Consider the following 24,082-nt stretch of genomic DNA (forward strand, 5'->3'; position numbering starts at 1 on the left):
GCTAGACTTCAAGGCTGATCGCCGCGTGCGATTCCTGATTTACCCTGTTGACTGGTGAGAAAATTATGTAGAACCGGACCGGTCATCTCCAGAGATAGTCAATGAAACTAACTGGAATTATCATTTTTTTATATAATAATTTTGAATAGTTCCCGAGACTATGATACCGCGGTAGGATATTCAGGTTGTCATCTAGATACCCACGATTCGATCCCCAACTATGACATATTTATAGGAATTTTTCCTCCAAATGAAAGTCATAATCAAAGGATGTTGCGCTCTTAGACTATCCACCGTACGCACTTTCTGATTTATCCTAGTGGTCGATGAAAAAATTTTATTGAGTCGGATCAATTACCACCAGAGATAATTAATAAGGCTAACTAAAATTATTATTTTTTTATAATAATTTTGAATAAAATTACCTAAACTTATCAACTACTACGAAGACCCTTTATTATATGCCAACTACTACGAAGACCCACATAGAATCACTCATTTCCTCAATTTCCAAATTTAGACTAGTTTAAACTTATATGATAATTTTTATCAAAATTATCACACAAATATAAACTATATATCCAAATCTATTATAGTATGTCCATACTAATATGTTTTCGGGAGGTATTGCAGCCATTTTATGATCTCACTTATATTATTTGAGTCTCATGCATACTATAAGAATTAAGCAATTTGGATTATTTGTCCCACCAACATTTAATTACTACTCATTTAATTAGAAATATTATGCGTTTATCGTCTATTCTATCTCTTAAAGTAAAGTTTACCTAGACTAACTCCTACCTCCACCCTTGCTTATTGAACCAATTTATAGTAAGATAATTTAAGAAAAGTGTTCAAAGGTGCACTCAACTAGCTGAATTATTATTCTTGTAGAAACACATGAACAATTTGATTTTGTGTTATTGAAATAGTTTTCATTTTGTATTGTAGGTGAACAAAATTGTATGAACAAACTAAATGGGTGTAAGTTAAATCACTAATTTTTTTAAAAAAAATAATGATATTGGTATTAATTGCCTAGATGTTGCTTGATACACTTTAATGCAACTTGTAATTACAAAACTCCTCTAATGTATTACCTAGATGTTATTTGGAAGACCACCCATCTGTTAGAACTTCTAAACTCCTCCAAAATACTCATGCAATATCAAGATGTCTTTATAGGTCACCCATATTTTCAAAAATATTAAACTCCTTCGGGATGCATACATCGGAACTTTTGACTAAAATGATTACATAACATGTGTCTATTTAAATGATGAATCTAAGTAGACAGACGTATTTGTTAGGATATGAGAGAGTTAGGGAATGAATAGTTCCAATCGCTTTGACAATGTCGTACAATAGAAAACTTGAAGTGAGACACATGAAACGCAGCACACATACTAACAAGCTATGTTTTACTTAGTTCACTGTCTTCCCAAGACGACTACATCTAAGGCTAATCTAGTATTCTACTACCTCTATTGATTTCCTTCTTCTCGGATCAAATTCGAAGGTGGAGAAAATTTCTTAGAGCAGCATTACAATGAGCTTACAGATTTTAGGAAAAAGAAAAACCAACAAGAGAGAATAAAAGAGTAGAGTTATAGTTTTAGAACAAGACTCTTCCTTTGGTTGCTTGAAGATGCTAAGAATGAAACCTTTTGAGCTTGAGTTGAACAATGAAATTGTGAGAAGAGTTTCTATTTCATTGGCTGAAGAAATCCCTTTTAAACATGCTTGAATTAATCGGGTTGTTTCTGCACCTTTTTGTCGTCATCAATCGATTAGTATTACTGATCAATTGATTGTTAACCGTTGACTATCCGTTGAATGATCATTGACTCTGGATTAACAGTTAAGATTATCTTGAAATTTGAATATCAATGGATTGATGAGCGCCACCAATCAATTGCTAATGTTCAGTTGAACTGGCCAATCAATTTGGCAAGCTTCTATTCTCTCAACATATTCTACTATCAATCGATTGGTAGCCCTCAGTTGAATTGGCCAGTCAATTTGGGTAACTTATGTTTGCTTGAATTTGCTCATCAATCGATTAACATAACATACCAATTGATTCTTACGATTACTATGCAAACCCTAACTTCAGGGTTTAGCTTAGCAATCAATTGTTTTGTCCAAGCAATCAATTGCTGTGGAAAATCCCTGATTCAGGACTTATCTCAACAGTCGATTGCTAAATTCTAAATCAAGGTATTTGCACTTAACCTTCAAACATAAAACCCCCTTCAAGTATACAACATATCAATTGAATGCTAGATGTTACCAATCGACTCATACATTGATTTTAGTCATCATAAAGGCTAAAGTTCATCTAAGTTTCTCTACTCTCATTTCCCAATTACCTTATGCCATATGAACCTCTTGTTACCTAGCCTTTTGTGTCTGAAACTTCCTCATCTCCATGTCTTTATCTACCCTTGCATCTGATCCCAGGATATGCTCTGGTTTCCACCTTTTATTAAGAATTTAGTCTTTGGTCTTTTTAGATTTTCCTTGCCTTGCATTGGGTCTTCCAACCTATACGGACTTCTTATTACTAAAAAACCTATCCTCAACCCTCTTGGATTTTCCTTGTCTTGCATTTAATCTCCAAACCTGCAAGGACTTTTTCTACATACTTGTCACACATTGAAACTCCACATCTAAGGCATGATTGTATCAACAATGTTCAAGTGAGTTTTTGGTGTCTAACTATATATTCTTTTAAAACTACTAAATCCCTCCCAAATGTTCATGCAATAATTTTGGTCAAACTTACCATGTAGGGTATGTTTTCTCTATTGAGAGATTATTGGTGCAATTGTTCCATGTATTGTATCGATACACACGTGAGAAGGGGGATAAATCATGTGATTTTTAAAAACATATTTTCTCATTTGGAAATCAAAGTATAAGCAGTGGAAATTAAAAAAAAAAATAACACAAGAAAACACAGGTGGTTTTACTTGGTTCGGAGCCTTCGACGACTCCTACTCTAAGACCCAGGTTCCACGGACCTATCGATGGGTAATCCACTAAAAACCTCTTCAAGTACCTCCGGAAGAGAGAATCGAGTACAAAGAAGATCGGAGAAGTGCAACAGACTGCACTTTCCATTTGTAGAATTTAAGTACAAAAAAATGTTACCGACACTTAAGGAATGAAGTAGCTTATTCGTGTGTCGATGTTGGTCTGCAAGTCGTGATCAGAAGTCCTTGGAGCAATCGTCAGACATATCAGCTTTGTAACAAAGTCGTAGCAGGAGCTCGGAGCAATCAGAACCTCAAATGGATGCGTAATAGCTCGTATATGTGTTATTGTTTGAAGCTTCCTCAAGATTGCCTTATATAGGGCATTAAGGGCGCCTTCCATAGCCTTAGAAGGCACCTCCAATGGGATAAACTTTATCCTGAAGTTTGCTGCAGCTTATCGTCGAAGCGATCAAGTTTTATCCCTTGGAAGGCACCTTTCATGAACAGTACGAAGGCGCCTTCCATGCAGCTTATCTAGTCATCTCGTCGACCTATGTGGTCTTCTCACCAAATATCTAGTCGGTCCGTCGACCTATCTGGACTTCTAACCAAATATCTAGTCGGCCCGTCGACCTATCTGGTTAACTCCTGCACACTTGGTAAAGTGGTTAGATTACAATTATACCTAACTTAACTTATTTGTCATTCATCAAAACTTGAGTTGGACCGTTAATACAAACTACATCAATAATCTCTCACTGTTTGATGCAATGACAATGTGGGTTAAGTTAGGAAAAAAAATATGCAAAGTAAGCACAAACATGATTTCTCATCATTTTTAGGGTTAAGCTATTCTGATTTTCATCAACAATCATTTTTGTTTATTTTATTTGCTAACTTACTCCCTACCCCCCCCCCCCCCCCTCCTTTGACATCCATAAAAAAAACATGAGTAAATAACTAAAATAATGCTAAGTAAAGTAACGAGGGAAAGTAGTGAAATTTTGGCAACAACAAGAAAAATTTTAGAATTATTAGGGGATTTAAAGAAAACTTGTTCAAACTAATCGAAAAATGAAGTTTGCAAAACACTTGTAATTTTTTAACCAAAAAATATATAAAATTTTTTTAAACGAAAGCTTTTGAAGATTTATACTAGGTTTTGAAAGTTAACCTTTACATAGCTAACTTTAAAGTTTAAATAGTTGTTAAGAAACTTTCAAAATAATTTTCAAAATCTATCAACTTTTTAAAATAGTTTGAACAAGAATTTTGAGCTTAGAAAATATTTGTAAGATGCTTTAAAATATGAATAAGTTTTAAGGAAATTTTAAAATAAGTTTTGCGAGAATGAAACTTTTTAAAAATTTTCAAGGATGAAACTTTTTCAAGAATGAAACTTTTAAAAGATTAGATTTTGAAAGAATGAAACTTTTTCAAAAACTATTCAAAAATATCTTTTAAAGTTGGTTTAAAAGTAGTTTACAAAAATTGAAACAATTTTTAAAATAATTTTTCAAAATATATGATTTGATAAGTATCAGAATTTTTCAAAACATATGATTTTTCAAAATATGTTAAGAATAATTTTGAAGATGATCGTTAAATATCCTCCCCTAAATCTGATATTTAAAAATAATTAAAATATTCAAAATAATTTTAAAAGTATGTGATTAAATTTATCTTTCAAATAAGTCTCCCCCTTAATCTGGCATTTCCTTAGGAAACCCTTATTAACTATCTATGTGTCTGGGATCTAATTGTAATCATGATTCAATTTTCTTTTCCTAACATCTCAACTATTCTAGATTTTCAAACATAGTAATCTTATTGTTGGTGCAGGAAGCATCCGACGATCGAACCTGAGTTTTGATAATGGCAAAGGGTTCAAAGTTAAGGTTATTTATGGTCTAACAAGTTTGAATGAAATTGTAGGAAAGTTCTAAGGGTTCTTAGGCAAAAGCCCTAACTGTGGTTAGGTAAGTGGGAAACCCTAGGGGGTGGTAACCCTAGGTCGTAGGCAGTGATAATCTTAGGCGGAAAGTCTTAGTGGGTCGAAGGCTTCGGGCAAAAATCCTAGAGTTGGGGACTGTAGGTTAAAATCCTGGTGTCGCGAACCGGGTGGAAGTCTAGACGAGTCATGGAGCAGACGTCCAGCATGAAGACCGAAAGCCTCTAGCACTGAGCAAAAGTCTATTCGGTCTGGAGGACCGGTCTGGCAACAGGTAACTTCTCCCGAGAGGAGTAGTGAACAGTAGACGTCGGTTTGACCTAGAGTTTCGACGAAACTCAAAGTCAGAACTGGACAGTCAGAGGTTGTCAAACTTCAGTTTATATATATTATTTTATGCCTGAACTAACTTTATTTTGTAGAAAATAAGGGGCTGAAAAAGTTGGTTCGGGCGCCCGGAAGGAGTCTGGGCGTCTGGAACTGGTCCGGGTGCCCCAAGATGGTCTGGGCATCCGGAGTCGGTCCAGGCGCCCGGAACTCAAAATTTATCACCAAGCTGATGTGACGCGTGCGGAGTGGCCGAGCCACGTGGTCCAGGTGCCCGGAGGGGTTCCGGGCACCCGGAACAGCCTATAAAAGTAGCTTCGATCAGGAGCTTCATAGCAACACAACAAATGACTTTTGCTTCTTCAAGCTGCTCAGAAAACGCTTCCACGACACCTGAAAACTCCGACGACAATTCTTTCAGAGATTTCTTCATACAAAGTTGTTGGTATTATTTTATTTAAAAGTTACTTGTACTACAACTGTAATTATTTTGTATTGTTTCAGATTTATTAGTGATTGTCCATCGAAAATACTCTTACGTGTGAGCCTTGGAGTAGAAGTCGTCACAGACTCCGAACCAAGTAAAATCTTGGACTTGTTCGCATTGTTGTGTTTTCTTTTTTTTTTGTTATTCCGCTGCGTATTTACTTAAAACGAACGAAATAGCCATGAGTGCTATTCACCCCCACCCCCTCTAGCACTTTTCGATCCTACATTACGTGTTTAGAGAGATGCTTAATATATATTATCTAATGCAAATATAATTACTTTTTTTTAATTCTAACTTAAATAATCCAAAATTAATCATGAATTAAATTTGATTAATTAATGTCTTGAATCATTAATTAATAATGGATTATTTAGTTATTTTTAATTTAGAAATAGAATTTTAGATTGAGCTGTATTTAAGTAAAGTCTAATATTGTTTTCATATTGACTAGTCTATTAATTTTAGATAAATAAATCAGATGTTAATGTATTAAGTTAAGAATGGGTTAATAGGTAAATTTCTGATTAACTTATTAATTAGGATTAACTATAGTTTAATATAATTTAATCTTAATTTAAATTAATAAAAAAATGTTATAATTATTTTTGGATTAATAGTAAATATTGAATTAATGATTGAAAGTAATTAAGTTGAATAATTTACAATTGTAATTAAGTTTGATTAATTGATTAGAATGATTAAAATTCATATTATTGAATGAATTAGTAAATTAAGACTAACTTAATTCAGATAAGTTAATAGATTCTGAATTAACTAAGATCAACCATTATTAAATTTCAAATATAATTTATGTTTGAATTTAAATTAATATTTAAGTTTAAATTAAGTAAAAAAGGTTTTAAAGAATTTTTAAAAGATTTTTTTAAAAGATTTTTTTAAAATGTTTTTTTAAATAATTTTTAAAATAATTTTTTTAAAAGAATTTTTAAAATATTTTTTAAAATAATTTTTAAAATATTTTTTAAAATAATTTTTAAAATATTTTTTTAAAGATTTTTAAAAGAGTTTTTAAATGAATTTTTAAAATAATTTTTAAGAGAATTTTTTTTCAAAGATTTTTAAAATAATTTTTTAAATAAATTTTTTATATAATTTTAAATTATTTTTTAAAAAAATTAAACTAATTTTTTAAAAATATTTTGAAAATAATTTTTAAATGATTTTAATTTTTTTTTAAAGAATTTTTTAAAAGATTTTGAAAATAATTTTTAAATGATTTTAAAAATATTTTTTAAAGAATTTTTTAAAAGGATTTTTAAAATATTTTAAAAATAATTTTTTAAAAATATTTTTATGATAATTTTTAAAAGGATTTTTTTAAAAGAGTTTTTAAAATAATTTTAAAATATTCTTAAAAAAATTAACCTAAGTTTAATTTAATTTTGATTTTAGTGTTTAATTAATTTAATATTTGTTTTGATGTAATCAAATTTATTTTTTTAAATTTTATTTCAAAGTTAAGATCTTAGTGATCTCACCCGATCTATGTTTTCAATCAGGGAATCCTATAACTTTATGAAATGAGTTAAATGAAATTTTTAGGGTTGAGTTTAACTCTGTGTTAGATTTAAGTTTAGCTTTTGGCTGAACAAATATGCATTCTTTGGATAAACTTCTGTGCTATGGTGAGTCACCTGAGCATCATTAGAGTAATCATGCCTTCGAGGTTTTCCAAATAGTCTTATTCATTGAACTTAGTATAAAACTTTGATTTAACTGGTTAGGATTCATAAGGGGTACCTTCAGTTAGTTTCACTAAGACAAATACACCAGTCGAATCCATATCTTTTTAGACATGCATAGATAGAGTTTTTTTTAACTCATTATCATCCAAAACTTCACTAGTATCATTGGTCAAGTTAAACTTTTTTCCCTTTTTAAACTAGTCCTAATTACCCTACCGGGTAAGTTACTATTTTGGAGATGTCAACTAGTTTGGTGCTTCTCCTTAAATTATTGAACTTTTGTTTTGTTTAATTAAGAGTAATCAAATTTTTAGTTAAGGTTTAATTAATTGTAATGTAAATTTAAGTTTTTAATTTTGAATTAATTAAGTTGGTTAAATTGTCCTTTTTTAAAGGAGTGCAATTAAGATTTACGTTTTCTTTTAATTTTGAATTTATTAAATTATTATCATTATTTAAAATATTATATTTGATATTTAAGTTTTTATTAATTTTTAATTTTCAATTAATTAAATTATTTGAATTATATTTCTTTAAAGATTTAATGTTTATCTCTTTATTAATTATTAATTTTAGATTTTCTGAATTATATTTATTTAAGATGTTATCTTTAATATTTAATTTTATGTTAATTAAATTATATTAGTTTTAGATATAATTTCTAGATTGATATTGTCTAGATTATTAAATGATTTATTATGGTATTTATTGATTTTATCTATTTTCTCATTTTTTAAATTCAAATTTATTTTAATGTTTGAAGTAATTATTTCTAAATTAATTTGGTCAATGTTCTGTTTGACCAAGTCATGGTTGATGCCAGTTTGATCAAAGTATTGATTGACTTGATCAGAATCTATATTATTATGCACTATACTTGGGATAAGTTCATATTTATCTAAATTATCATGCATATTATTTAAACTACTACTGACAGGGATATTTTGATAAATTATACTAACCTTAAGCGCATCCCCTAATTCAGTAGGCTTCTCCATTGGATTGGACTCGAGTCTGAATTCACATTTTATTTGCTCCTCTAGCTTCAACGACTTCTCATGAAGCTTGGTCAGGCGGGTCCAAAACTCGTAGGCATCTTTGACGTTTCCTATCCTACATATAACTTTATTAGGTAATAAGTCTGAAATTAATTTTATTACCTTTCTGTTTGCTTTTATGTTTTGGGTTGATCGCCTCAGTGCCATGCCGCCGTCAAAGTTGTTTATAAGGATGAAATTTTCCATCTGCATCCTCCACAGATTAAATTCTGCCTCTTGTACCTCTCATATGGTGGTGGTTCGTGGATGCCCCGTCCTTCTTGATGAGACATTAGTATTCTTGTAAAAAATATAGACAAGAAGTAATTTCCAAGACTTTGTCTTGGGGTAAATAGTGTGGGAGATAAAGAAATGAAGACGTTTCACCCATTTCGAATAAAATAATAATAATAATAATAAAATATTATGATAAATTTTTTTAAAAGGTTTATTTCACTAATTCTGACTAATAGTGAAAAAATAAAAATAAATTTAAAAAAATAGAGGGAAAAAACGAAAGACGTAAGAATAATTTTTAAATAGAAACAATATACAATTTTTCTTTTAAAAAAAGACCCCCTTTGCTTGATTAGTGGTTGCACCAATTCAGAGCGGCACCCGTTCTGATACCACTTGTTGGATCGATAAGAACGTGAGAGAGGGGGTGAATCATGTGGTTTTTGAAAACTCATTTTCTCATTTTGAAATCAAAGTATATGCAGCGAAAATAAAAAAAAAATAACACAAGAAAACACTAGTGGTTTTACTTGGTTCGGAGCCTTCGGCAACTCCTGCTCCAAAACCCAGGTCTCGCAAACCTATCGATGGGTAATCCACTAAAAACCTCTTCCGGTACCTCCGGAAGAGAGTATCGAGTACAAAGAAGATCGGAGAAGTGCAACAGACTGCACTTTTCGTTTGCAGAATTCAAGTACAAAAAATGTTACCGAAACTTAAAGAATGAAGTAGCTTGTTCATGTGTCGATATTGGTTTGTCGGTCGCGATCAGAAGTCCTCATAGCAGTCGTCAGGCACAGCAGTTTCATAACAAAGTCATAGCAGGAGCCCGGAGCAATCGGAACCTCAAATGGACGCGTAGTAGTTCGTATATGTGTTGTTGTTTGAAGCTTCCTCGAGACTGCCTTATATAGGGCATTGAGGGTGCCTTCCATAGCCTTGGAAGGCACCTCTAATAGGATAAACTTTATCCCAAAGTTTGCTGCAGCTTATCGTTGAAATGATCAAGTTTTATCCCTTAGAAGGCGCCTCCCATAACCATAGAAGACGCCTTCTATGAACAGTAGAAAACGTCTTCACTGCTTGAAGGTGCCTTCGGACATCGTTCATCTGAAGGTTTTTGCTCCTTTTTGCCCTGTAAAATGTGTTAGTCTAATAACTAAAATATCCACCCTGCAAAACAAAGTTAGCACAATTATAATAAGTGGTAGTAATTAATTCCTGTCCTCTGAGGACCAGGAACTAGTTAAGGTTTCAGTTTAGGAATCCAAAATGGTCCTAAACTGGACCGATGCTTACTGTCCTCTTAACCAGGGCGCACCTTCATTTGGGCACTCTCCACTAGTGACTTACCAGTTTGCCAGTTGTCTTATCCGCAGACCCAACTGGACTTCCTGTCGGATATCCAATCGATTTGTCGACCTATCTGGACTTTGCACTAGCTATCTGATAGGCCCGTGAACGTATCTAGACTTCACACCAGCTATCCGGTCGGCTTGTTAACCTAGCTGGACTTCCCTCTAGATATTCGGTTGGCCCATTGACCTATTTAGACTTCTGACCAGATATCCGACCGGCCTGTCGACCTATCTAGTTAAGTTCTGCACACTTGGTAAAGTGGTTAAATCACAATTATACCTAACTTAACTTATTTTTCATTCATCAAAACCTGAGTTAGATCGTTAGTGCAAACTGTACCAACACCATGGGTCAAGGTTAACCAGTTTAACTAAGCTCAAGTGAATTAAAGCTTAAGTTTCGATATTTGGACAATATGTTCTGGACAACATGGACAATATATTGTTGGACAATATGTAAGAAAGGTCAAGTAGATCAAGGAGGATCGGTACTTGATTGGTAAAGTTATAACTGGAGGTTAGGCAAAGTAAGTCTTAACTTGAGGGTTAGGTAAAGGAAAGTCCGAGTGGGTCAGAGAGAATTGCACGTCGGCAAGGAAAATTTAAGTGGGTCAAGGAGGACCATACGTTAGCAAGGAAAGTCCTAACTGCGGATAAGCAAAGAATAATTTAAGTGGGTCCAGGAGGATCACACGTTAGTAAGGAAAGTCTAAGTGGGTTAAAGAGGACCGCATGTTAGCAAGGGAATATCAAGTGAATCAAGGAGGACTGCACGTTACCAAGGAAAGTCTTAATTGTGGTTAGACAAAGGAAAGTCCAAGTGGGTCAAGGAGGACCGCACGTTAGCAAGGAAAGTTCTAATTGTTGTTAGGCAAACTAGTATAAGTGAATCAAGGAGGATTACACGTTGGTAAAGGAAAGCCCTAACTGCGGTTGAACAAAAGAAAAAATCCAAGTGGGTCAAAGAGGACCACACTTGGTAATTGAAAATCCAATGGGAAATTAACAAAGTATAAGTGGGTCAAAAGGTTGATCAGACACTTAGTGGAGAAATCCCAACAGGTCACGGTTGATCAGAGATTGGGCAAGGGAACTCTAGACTTGGGTTAAACAAGTTAGGGTTGGGCAATCAATCAGTGATCGATTAAGAGCTGCATCATTCGATTAGTTGATCGATTGAGTACATCTCTAAGCAATGGTGTGGTGAATCGATCAGGTGATCCATTCACCTTAAAGTCAATCGATTAGGTAATCGATTGTAGGGGGATTTCACAAAGCACAATGTTTTCTGTGCTAAATAGATTGGGAAAGTGCTTAATCGATTAGGAGAAGTTCGCGAAGTGAACAGTAGACTTCTAAATCGATTAGGTGATCATTAAAGCTAAGTAATTGATTGGCAATCGATTGATAGGAGCTTTCGTGAGAGCACAAAGACATTCTTGATTGATTGGGTAATCGATCAGGTAAAAAATTGAGAGACTCTAATAAGAGTAGTTGCGAGGTTTGGACGGTTGGGATCACTCGAATCTGATATGGTAATCAATTGGGGGTAAAACCAATCGATTGGGAACCCTAGATCGTGACATATAAAGTTGTTTGGTGAGGTTCAAATGCAACTCTTCTTTTCCATTCTTCACCTGGCCTTAGGTGACTTACTAAAATTCCAATTGTGGCATCATTCAAACGCCTACTGTCTCTCAATTATGACGCGTCATCACCGAGTCACTCTCCTTCAGTGACTTACCTTCATTTACCAACTTGTAGTCGGTTGAATAGCATCTTAACCCACCAGGTCCTCATGTCAATTGTCAGGTCTGCAAAACCAACTAGACTTCTGTCAGTCGTCAGGTCCCGTCGACCTGACCAGACTTCCTGTCAAATATTAGGTTGACCTTTTGACCTATTTGGATTTCACACGAACTATCAGATCCTCAGACCTAGCTGGATTTCAGCTTGATGTCAGATCTTTCAGAATTGTCAACTCCTGCACACTTGGTAAAATAATTAGATCACATAAAGACCTAACTTAACTCACTTCCCATTTATCAAAAACCTGAGTTGGATCGTTAGTGTAAATTACACCAATAGTATTTTTATAATAGAGAGTGTATTTTGTGTGAATCCTTGGATTAATTATCTCATTGAGATGGATACCAAGTAAATCCGTTGCAACTCAACATTGAAGAAGCGATTAGAGCTAATCATCCCACCCCCCTCTAGTTTGTCGGAGTATCCTAGTATACTCAAATGGTGAGTTTGAGTAGTTAGATGCATCTTAATTGATTTTGAATTCCACTCATATTTTCAAACCAAACTCCTCCAAAATGCCTATATAGCAATTTTGGTCAAAAATATTACATGGATTATTCTTGTTTAAATGGTAAATACAGTGCATGCTTTTAGAATTGTCAAACTTCTCCAAGATACCTATGCATAACTTTGGAGGAAAAAATGTTGTATAGGATGTCTCCTCAAATGGTGAATTCGAATGGATAAATATTTATGTTTTAGGTAAGTTCTTTAGAGCCTTACAAAGCCACCTATACTTTTAAAGTTGTCAAGTTTCTCTTAAATGCCTATATAAAAGTTTTGCTCAAAAGTGTACATGATGAATTTGATTAGATAAATACACTTCAAGGAGAATTTTGGAGTCACCCATGCCTTTAGACCACTAAACTTCTGTAAGATACTCATATAGCAACAAAAACTACTAGATGATTTTGTTACATACAATTTTCTGAAAATTTTAGCATGATATACATGCATTCAGAATTACTATATAAAATATTTGAACATATAATAGTCTTATTAAAAATCAATGTGGATGAAATATAAAATAAAATGTCTAAATTTTTCTCATGGACCATTATATAATCCCGAGTCCAAGGTGGATAGGATTTTAAGTTTAGGGAGCTGCATACTAAGTGATTAGTATCATCAAACTAATTATACATATTTATCTTTGCATGAACCAAAACAGATTCTAGGAGAAGAATCGAAGGGCTTTAACTTACAAGGTGAGTAACTTTTACATTTCATTTCTTCTTCTTTCTTGTTTATAGATATCCATGCATTCCATTTTCCTATTCAACTGTTATGACATGAACAAAATGTTAAAACTTTGTTTTGTGTTTTAGCAACATTGATTGTGATTTCGATACGAGGAATCGAGAGAAAGAAAAATTTTCATGACAGATTAAGATAGATATGAGACCAGAAATATGTCAATTAAATTGGGAGAAAGTCTTGTGGGTTTGAGGGAGTAACATGGGTTCCTCGTTGGATGCTGAAGATTTCTTTCTTTTTAATTCTTAAATCAACAGTAATTGATGTTTCATAAATTTATGCAAGTAGTCGTCATTCTAAAAACTTATTTTTGTCATTGTATCTCTTTTTATAAGTCGCCACAAACAATCTTAAATTAGTGAGTTCTAGTTCTAAATCCTCTGTTCGTATGCAACATGAAAGTTTGTGTTAATTATTATCTTTTGTGTTAATAAATCCTTTAGTCGTGGGTTGTTTTCCTAATTACCCCTGAAGATTAAAGAATCCTTAGATCTACCATGATGCAAAAGTGATTCCAATCAATTAATACTAAACGGATCTTATTGGCCTATAATTTTTAATTAAAATTTTATAATTTCTTGACACTTCATGGGTGAACATGAAATTTGGTATAAATATACATAACCACCTATATAAACCTTCAAACCATTTCATCATTGCAAATCCTCTCTAAGAAATTTCAGTTTTTTAGATTAAATAATTTATATAATCCATAAAAAAGGAAAAATAAATAGAGAAAGGTTTCACTCTTCACTCTTCTATATTAGTTATTAAATCTAGGTACTCATGTGAAGGCCCTTTCACTTTCTTCTCCTTCTTTCCTCTTCCTCTTTCTTCTCCATCTCCTCTCTCGAGTCCCTTTCTCGTCTTCTCATTATGTTAAGGCTGTATTTTTTAGTCTCGCGGGTTAAATCTGCCCAAGTCACAAGGACAAGGTTACATATTTTCCATTTGAACATCATATCAAATCAAGCTACTAAACTAAAAATTTTCATATTGTATGATCCGGCGGTAAGAATGGGGGACCCACAGATGGGGTCCCGTCCGAGCGGAGCCAGAGATTACCCAGCCAAAGGTTTGGATTTCCGACGCCAAAGTAGAAGAACCGGAGCCGAGTGGCCGAGCAGAGGTGTCCGCTCGGCCGAGGACAAAATGGCCGAGCGGAGGTGTCCGCTCGGCCGGAATCGTGGCGAGGGAACAGTGGATAGCCGAGCGGCCTATTCGCTCGGCTCGGGATATGATATGTCAGCAAAGGCATGATGATTAGACTGTACGCAAGATGGCACTATTAAAGACTCCACCATCACGTCACGGACAGGTTGATACAGTAGCAGTATGGTCTTATGGATGCCCTTCTGACAGGCCCATACCTAGGCATGGTCGAAAGCAGGTGATTGTATCAATAGTATGGTCTTATGGATGCCCTTCTGACAGGCTCACACCTAGGCATGGTCGAACGCAGGTGATCGCTTCGATTGGTGTGCCCAGGCTCCTTCGAGAGGTCTATATAAGGCCTCCATTTCTTCAACCGGAGGTACACAAGTCTCCATTTTCTAAGCCACTTTCTTATTCCTTCGCCTGACTTGAGCGTCGGAGGGCCGTCGCCGGGACACCCCCCCCCCGGCTCGGTTTTGTTGCAGGTTCACCGGAACACTCGAGGATCCAGCAGGGAGCGCCACATCTCCAGTGTCCATTGAACCTGGTTCGGACAGGATCATTGTACATTTAGTCAAATTACAAAGTTATACTTTTCAATATAACATATTTCATATAAGTACCCAATCAACTTTAGTTTTTTGCTTTTCTCCTTGCATACCATGTTCCACATAACACAAAAGGTGTAAGAATTCCAGGTTACTTTCTATGTTTTATTTTTATTATTATTTATAAGAATCAATCTTTCTCCCCTTTTCTCCCTAGGTGATAATATAGTAGAGTCATTGAATCTTTTTTCTAAATTTGGCCAATTCTTTTTTGTGGGCATCCTTTGTTGGAGCAATCCCAATGGTTCGTGGGACCATGTGTTTTGGTGTTTGGGCAAAGGGTTTAAGTTAGGTTTACCCTTGTTATTTGATATGTGTACTTGAGTTGTGCAGGACTGCAGGTGACACATGTGACTCAGGTTGACAGCTTCGGGTCCGGTGAAGGATGGAGCATCCGAGGGACCGTGGACAAGGCAGCGAGGACAAGGGCCGAGGGAAGCGACTTCGAGGCATACGCGAAGGATGGCATTGGAGACAAGCTGCGGGCTTGGATGCATCCGAGGGACGAGAGCCAAAGGAAGTAGGCATGAAGGCAAGAGGTCAAGGCTGCAAAGAAGAGTCAAGTGAGTCGTGAGGGTCCGAGTGCGAGTGAAATGTACTCGGGATGGGAAACCCTAAGTTTAGGGTTGTACCAGTCGACTGGTACTGGGACCAGTCGACTGGTGACCAGTCGACTGATGCACTGTAGCAGAGAGCCGTTGAGATAGCCGTTGGGCTGGCATCAGTCGACTGGTGCAAGGACCAGTCGACTGGTAACGGGCAAATCAGGTTCTGATTTGTTCCAAGCTCTATAAGAAGGAGCTTGGTATGGCCGGCCAAGGCGACGAAATTAGACTTGGTTAAGGTCTAATTAGTAGTCTACAAGTGCTCAAGTGTTTGTGGAATCCAAGAGGTCTTGGTGTGTTGTGGTGAGGTTTCTCCACCCACAAGGAGCGACTTGAGATAGCCGGAGTTTCCGGGGGCTAATCCACCGAAGGATCGGGATCGTCCACCTTACGGACAGCCGTGGAGTAGGAGCATCATCTCCGAACCACGTTAAACGAACGTGTATTGGTTTGCTAGTTCTTTTCTTTGTCTTTAGCTTTCGTATTCGTAATTAGTATTTGTATTTCCGCTTGCGCACTAACGAATACGTAGGAAGCGAATTATTGGAGGTGCCGTCCATTCAACCCCCCTTCTAACCGGCCACCGATCCTCCAACATCCTTTTCATATATATATATTTTTTGGCTAGAATCCTTTACTACAATTTCCTTTTATGACCAAATAACTCAAAAATGATCATGTGTTAGTTTTGACTAAAATTATTATATGGATTTATATATTTAAATTCAAAATTCAAATTTCATGCAAAAAAACATATGCATATAAAAGTTGGTTAATTATTTTTTTCTACACAGACATATTATAATGTGGTGATGGCTATGCAATGATACTTATAGGTGATGAATGATACAATCTACATTTTATTTTCTTTGACAATTTACTTCTCTTTCACTTGATAGTCGGGACTCAAGAGATTTTTTTTTATTAATTATTATACTTCATCTAACTTGAGGTTTATTATTATTATTTTTTTCCAATTTTGGTAGATATACTTTCTTTTTCTTATATAACATAACATGTTCAATCTAGTGATATAGGGACTAGGGACTTTTTAATCTACTCCACTTAGCTAATGATATGTCTAGAACCGTCAATTTGGATTGGATCCGTCGGATTGATTCATCCTACCAAATAATTTAAGCGGATTGGATTAGAATTTTATCAACTCAAGTCCGTCGTGGGCCGACCCGCTTAGGCCCGCGACCCACGCGAGTCGGCCCGCTCGGGCTTAGGTTAGCCCGCGGGTTGAAAAACACATGTAAACAATGTTTTAGGTCAATTTATTATCTTTCTTTGTTATAATTTTAAAATAAAAATAGTAATTTTCATTCAACATAAGTACTCGTTTGTGGTCATTTATATTTAAAATACATGTTTATGTATACATTTAATTGTAGAAAATTTTTTCGAAGTAAAATGTTGAAGATATGAAATATTTTTTAATTTTTAAAAAATTTTTTGATAGACCCGCAACCCGCCTTAGAATGTGTTGGGTTGGAAATTTCTAAACCCGCCAAGTTGACGGGTTGGCCCACCCCATCCCGCCAAATGGTTAACCCGCCACGGGCCAACCCACCCCCGTCCCGTCAAATGGTTAATCCGCCACGGGCCAACCCACCCCGCCAAGGGTTGGCCCGTCTGACAACTCTAGATATGTCATAGGGTAAATTTGCATGTAACCCCAATCATAAACTCAATTTTACATATAGTCCCCATTGATCAAAATCTTTATTTCCACTCCCTAGTCCAAAATAATAGACGCTAATTTATCTAATTATTTTTAATATTTTCAGGTATAAAAAATTTAAAAATGAGTATAATTTTGTTATCTTTTTGTTTCTTAATTAATTAATTAATATGGCAGTGTATATTAATTTTTTCCCTCCTCAGTGTGAATTCATAAATTATAACCGAGATTATTCTGTTGTTGTTTGATTAATGTGAGAATGTGAGAGACTAAGGAAAAATTCTATAAAGTATTAATCATAAATTTTCATGATATTTTATCAATATGATGTATTCTAATTTCTTAAATGCTCTTTCTTGTGCAAGTATACACACCATTTATTCATATAATCATATTTTTCATGTTAGATTTAAAGTATTTGAATCCAACTAGAGTTGATGTAATTTTCTAAAAATAGATTTATCCTCTCCAGCTATGCTTTGATGTTACGATGGATGTCTATTTTCTTGGATACAATGGGAAAATCACGTAGACAACCAAATAATGACTATTCTTGGTGAACTGAGCATATACTCGAACACTATCATGGATATATTTGTCGAGCAGAGTACATAAAAGAAATGAAGGCGGAAAGATTTCTATAATTATGTTTCTACCTATCAAGTCAAAGTCATGGCCAGACTTTGAATTTGCATCACCCTTAAATTCACGTATGAAAAAAGAGCCTTTCCCTATACATTATTCGTAATTTCAAGAGTTGTGATTCAACATAAACCAATCATAAAGCATAAAACTCCTAATATGAAACTAAATTCTTATTCACAATAGAATCTTTTATTTCCACCTCTTTTTATTCATATTTTTCTAGCAAAAATTTTCAATACAAGATTAATTTTCATTATATTTTTCGAATAGAAAATTTGAATATAGAACTAAATTCTCATTTACCACGAAGTCTCCTATATTTTCATCTTTTTTTTTCTATTCATATTTTTCAACAATATATTTAAATCTAAAACTCTAGTATGAAATAACCTTATTATAATTTTGAATGAGATCTATTGTATATTCTATTTGAAATTCATAATGGTTTTAATTAAAATTATTATTTTTGCTCGTTCTTAAAAACATAAGTGCATTCTAATGTCTCTTAGAGTATATTTATATTCAGATTCAAAATTTTAATAAAATATAACTGTAAAATAATTTTAAAATTAAGCTAATTATTTTTGAATTATTTACTCACATTGCAAATAAATTGTAATAGTCTCATAGAGTACATTTATATATTTTAATTTAAAATTTAAATACAAAATGTTCATATAAAAATATCATTTATAATTTTTAAATTCTTTATTTTTTTAAAAAAATTATATATATATATATATATATATATATATATATATATATATATATATGACAATTTTGTATTCATCCACTCTTTGTTATTTTTTTAAAAATATTTATTTTTAATATATATTTTAAAATTTATAATTAATATAGTAATTAAAATTAAAATTAAAATTAGAAATTGCCCACTCTTTGTTATTTTTTAAATATTTATTTTTAATATATATTTTAAAATTTATAATTAATATAGCAATTAAAATTAAAATTAAAATTAAAATTAGAAATTGCATTAAGTTGCTTAAGTCATCAGTGTTTTTTTGTTTTGTTTTTTTTATGTCATCAGTTTGAACGGGTAAAAGAGGGCCAATTTTTTATTTTAGAACATTTATATAAGAAACTTGAAAATGCGAATTTTTCGCCCCGAACACGGCGCAAGACAAAACCTTAATAAATCATGGGATTCAAAAATTGGGACACGTGACCCACCGGATTTCTCATGCTTTAAAATTTACCTTGCGTCCTGGCCGAATCCAATAGACTAATCGGATCGTAAGTAAGACGTGGATAGTTGGACTTAAAAATAAATTAAAAACGTACTTTTCAGGTTTAAAAGGTTTTAAAATGCTATAATTTTTAATAAATAAATAAATAATTTTTTATTATTATCCTTTTAAATCATTCTTTTCCTCATTTAAGTTAGTTTTACCAATTAAAAAAAATATAAATCCATTGAAATTTATGTTGCAAGAAAAGAAAGGAAACAGAAAAAAAAAAAAATCCGACGCAGGCATCTCGGCGCCGATTCCGCCGCTCATCCCCGTTCTCACCTCTTTGACTATTAATGAATTATGTCGGCTTTTAAAAGCGGCACAATGCGGTATGCTTGCTAGCTTCTGAATCAAAAGTATCGAGCTCGTAACGGTACAAGAGAGCGATTTGTCGGATTAGTACGCTACGTATTGTGACGGGCGTGATTCGGTTTTTGCAGTAACGTCTGCGTCACGCAAAAGAACGACCCAACAATAATCCAGCAAGGCAACGTGTCGCCGTCCCCATGGCCACGGCAGGCCCCATCCTGCTCCCCCCGCCCCATGTGCTCTCTTAAAACTCTCGCTCTCGCCTCTCTCTCTCTCTCTCTCTCTCTCTATCCGCGTAATCTCCAACGACATGGAGCGCGTCTAATCTCCACTGAAACCCTAGAACTTTCCTGACCATGGACGATTACCCGCCGCACCGCGGCCCGGCGATACTCCTCGAGGTGGTGGCCTGCGCCCTCCTCATCCTCCTCGCCCTCGCATCAGGCACCGCAGGCGCGGATACGAACCCCGGCGATCTGGCCGCAATGCAGGTCCTCGCCTCCGCTCTGGGCGCCGACCGCGTTCTCTCTTGGTCCCCTTCCTCCGATCCCTGCTCCTCTTGGACCGGAATCACCTGCTCCGGCGGCCGCGTCACTGCGATCCAGGTGGGTAATATGAGCCTCGCCGGCTCACTCCCACCCGAAGTACGCAACCTCACTGGTCTCGTCCGCCTCGAGCTCCAGCACAACCGGCTCGCCGGGAAGCTACCTTCGTTTGCGGGACTCTCATCCTTGCAGTTCCTCCTCCTCCACAACAACCTCTTCTCCTTCATCCCTGATGACTTCTTCTCTGGGCTGTCTTCCCTCCAGGCCGCTTTCCTTGACGAGAACCCTTTCGCGCCTTGGAATCTCCCACCGTCTCTTCGTGATGCTGTTGCTCTCGTGAACTTCTCCGCCTACTATGCTAATGTCACTGGCTCCCTCCCTGACTTCCTCGCTACCTCCTTCCCTGGCCTTGATCACCTTGGCCTCGCCTACAACCTGCTTTCAGGCGCCGTCCCTGCAGATTTTGCTGGCGCGCCTTTGCGTTCGCTATGGCTCAACAACCAGCAGGGCCCGAACCGCCTCTCGGGCGGGATCACCTTCATAGAGAACATGACTTCCCTTCAGGAGCTCTGGCTCCAATCCAACGACTTCTCGGGGCCTCTTCCGGACTTTTCCAGGCTCACTAATTTGGGCGTTCTTGAACTCCGAGATAACCAGTTTACCGGAACTGTGCCCAGCTCTCTGACTGAGCTCAAGTCGCTGACTAAGGTCACGCTTACCAATAACTTGCTGCAGGGGCCTTTGCCAGTCTTCCCTAATTCTGTAAACCTGGACCTCAACCCAGAAAGCGAGAGCTTTTGTCTCACGAAGCCAGGGAGGTGCGATGACCGTGTCAATCTCTTGCTTTCTGTCTCCAAAGATTTTAACTACCCTGTTCGTTTTGCAAACAACTGGAAGAATAACGACCCTTGTGGATGGGAGGGGATCAGGTGCGACGCCAATGGAAACATCACTGTGATCAATTTCCAAAAGATGGGCCTAAATGGTAGCATCTCACCGGATTTTGGTTTGTTTGCCTCATTGCAGAAGCTGCTTTTGTCAAATAACAACCTCACTGGGATAATCCCCTCCACACTCACCAATTTGGCAGGGCTTAATGAATTAGATGTGTCAAATAACTCTCTTTGGGGGAAAGTGCCTAGATTTAGCCAGAATGTACTGCTGAGGACTGATGGGAATGCCCATTTGGGGCAGGATCCTGTTGCTCCTCCTGGCGCACAGTCTGGTACTACTGACAATGGAAGCAATCCTAACCCAGGAGGGTCTTCTGATGGGAATAGCAGCGGCAGTGGGAAGTCATCATCTGGCACTGTAGGTGCTATTGTGGGTTCAGTGATTGCCATGGCTATTGTTGTCATCTTTGTGGGACTGTTGGGCTTCGGCTATTACAGAAGGAAGCAGCAGAATTTTCGTAGAGTTCAGAGTCCAAACACAACTGTGATACACCCACAGTATTCAGGGTCTGATGACTTGGTGAAGATCTCAGTTGTGGGTTCAACTGCTAACGGGGGCACAATTGCAAGCGAGTCTTATAGCCGTACAAGTAGTAGTCCTGGTGATGTTCATGTAGTTGATGCAGGAAATATGGTGATCTCCATTCAGGTTCTTAGGAATGTCACTAACAATTTTAGCGAAGAGAATATATTAGGTCGTGGCGGTTTTGGTACAGTGTATAAAGGTGAACTCCATGATGGTACCAAGATTGCAGTCAAAAGGATGGAGGCAGGCATCATGGGGACAAAAGGCTTGAATGAATTTAAATCTGAGATTGCAGTCCTCACCAAAGTTAGGCACCGAAATTTGGTTTCCCTTCTTGGTTACTGCTTGGATGGGAACGAGAGGCTCTTAGTCTATGAATACATGCCGCAAGGAACATTGAGTCGGCATCTTTTGGACTGGAAAGAAGAAGGACTAAAGCCTTTGGAATGGAAGAAAAGGCTAAGCATTGCACTGGATGTGGCAAGAGGCGTTGAGTATTTACACAATTTGGCACATCAGAGTTTCATTCATAGGGATCTTAAACCTTCAAACATCCTCCTTGGGGATGACATGAAAGCTAAAGTTGCAGATTTTGGCCTTGTACGTCTTGCTCCAGATGGAAAAGGTTGTTCTGTTGAAACAAGGCTAGCTGGTACCTTTGGTTATCTTGCTCCAGAATATGCTGGTAAGCCTCTTATTCAGCTGTGGAATATTACATGATAGGAACCTGCATGCTCAGAATTTTCCTTGCCCAGTCTGTAATATGATTAATACTTCAATCCCTATCTCACTGACAATTAGTGCTTACGTGTAACTAGAATGTGTTACAGCCTTTGATCTCCATCTTTATTCTTTATTATTGCTGATATCAATGGTTACTGCTATGCTGCAACTAAAAGGTTCTATAGCCTTTAAATTCTGTCTTTGTTCTATATTCTAGCTGAGATTTGCAGTCTAGTATGTGCCTGAATACTGCAAGACACTAACCTATCCATTTATCCAATTTTTTGAAAGTATGGTTAAGGAATTGCATGCTTATCTGAGTTGAATAACTGTTCTATGAGATGCTTGCTGAAACATTGAATAATATAATTTTATATATACAAATAAATGTTGCAATTTATTAAGTCACCTAGAATTTTCCTGTTGTCTGCCCTTATTGTGGTTTTATGATGAATACACCATTTTTATAGTATTATGTTGGGTAACTCAGATGATAATTGTATATTAACTTATTTCATTTGATGTCTAGCAGAACTTAACACAGAAGGTTTCCAATGTAATCTAAAAAAAAAAAAATCAACAATGAGATTCAATATCGTATGCTAGAATTGGCATTCCATGAGTGTGCTTCTTTAATATATAACTACTAATCATAAAAGCAAAATAGGAGTGGGAAAAAGAGAGAAATTCTCAGAGTTGGATGCAGTAGGAATTAGGTGATCTATGCATGTTACAGTAGAGGTTGTAGCTATAGGCAGTTTCTGCGAATATACTTCTGAGATAGGGAAATAATAATTCAAGCTCCGGTCACACATATTTAAAAGGGGAGATTTGCATTTGTTGTTCCTAATTATGATATCCATTTGAGCCTGTATGGATAAACTTAAAAAGACAGTCTCTTACCTGGCTTACAGAAAGAACTGGATGATCTAAATATTCTGATGATGGGGCTATCTATGAAAATAAGCATCAATCTAACATTTTTCATTTTGGTCAATAATTTTCCAGTAATCTCATTCTGTTCTTGATTCAACATGCTGATTGAAGTATGATGTTATGAACTGATGTATTATTTGTGATGCTGATTGTTCGGTTACATTTCAGTGACTGGTCGTGTCACCACAAAGGCTGATGTGTTTAGCTTTGGAGTAATATTGATGGAGATGATCACTGGTCGGAAGGCTCTCGATGAGACCCAGCCAGAGGAGAGTGTTCATCTGGTCACATGGTTCCGAAGGATGCAACTCAACAAGGACACATTTCGGAAGGCCATTGACCCAATGATGGATCTCGACGAGGAGACCTTTTCAAGCATTAGCACTGTTGCAGAGCTTGCTGGTCATTGCTGTGCAAGGGAACCTTACCAAAGGCCTGACATGGGGCATGCAGTCAATGTGCTTTCATCACTTGCGGAGCTTTGGAAGCCATCTGATCCTGATTCTGAGGACAGTTATGGTATCGACCTTGACATGTCTCTTCCTCAAGCACTAAAAAAATGGCAGGCTTTTGATGACAGCAGCCGTTTCGATGGAGCCACATCATCTTTGGTGGTGAGCTTGGACAACACTCAGACCAGCATACCAACAAGACCCCCAGGTTTTGCAGATTCCTTTACCTCAGCTGATGGAAGATAAATTTAATGGAAGGAAAAAAGAAGAATAGTTCTCAGCTTTGTTTATTCTCGTGTATTGTTCATCTTCACACTTCTGCTTTTCCATGTTGCTAAATGTATTATGATGGTCATCTGTTGTACTTGATTCTCGCAAAACCTTCTCAGACCACTTCCTGCAGCTTGTCTGCCTTTAGTTTTATGAGCCAACAGCTAGAGTTGTGGACTTGCAAAATTGTTTTTTTCTGTCATTTATCTATCTTGTTTTACATTTATTTGGGTGTGTTTGAACTAAACTTTACTTCATG

At 36.0% G+C, this 24,082-nt stretch overlaps 1 protein-coding gene across 1 annotated transcript; it reads left to right on the forward strand.

The window, feature by feature from the left end:
- The first annotated feature begins 19,695 nt into the window (after positions 1-19,695).
- LOC122021710 (receptor protein kinase TMK1-like) lies at positions 19,696-24,002 on the forward strand. Its single transcript, XM_042579866.1, has 2 exons — positions 19,696-22,127; positions 23,270-24,002. The coding sequence occupies exons 1-2, from the start codon at positions 19,775-19,777 to the stop codon at positions 23,797-23,799; spliced, it is 2,883 nt and encodes a 960-aa protein (XP_042435800.1). The 5' UTR covers positions 19,696-19,774; the 3' UTR covers positions 23,800-24,002.
- Positions 24,003-24,082: the final 80 nt, after the last annotated feature.

The sequence above is a fragment of the Zingiber officinale genome, chromosome 9A (genome assembly GCF_018446385.1).
Source record: "Zingiber officinale cultivar Zhangliang chromosome 9A, Zo_v1.1, whole genome shotgun sequence".
NCBI classification, from domain to species: Eukaryota; Viridiplantae; Streptophyta; class Magnoliopsida; order Zingiberales; family Zingiberaceae; genus Zingiber; species Zingiber officinale.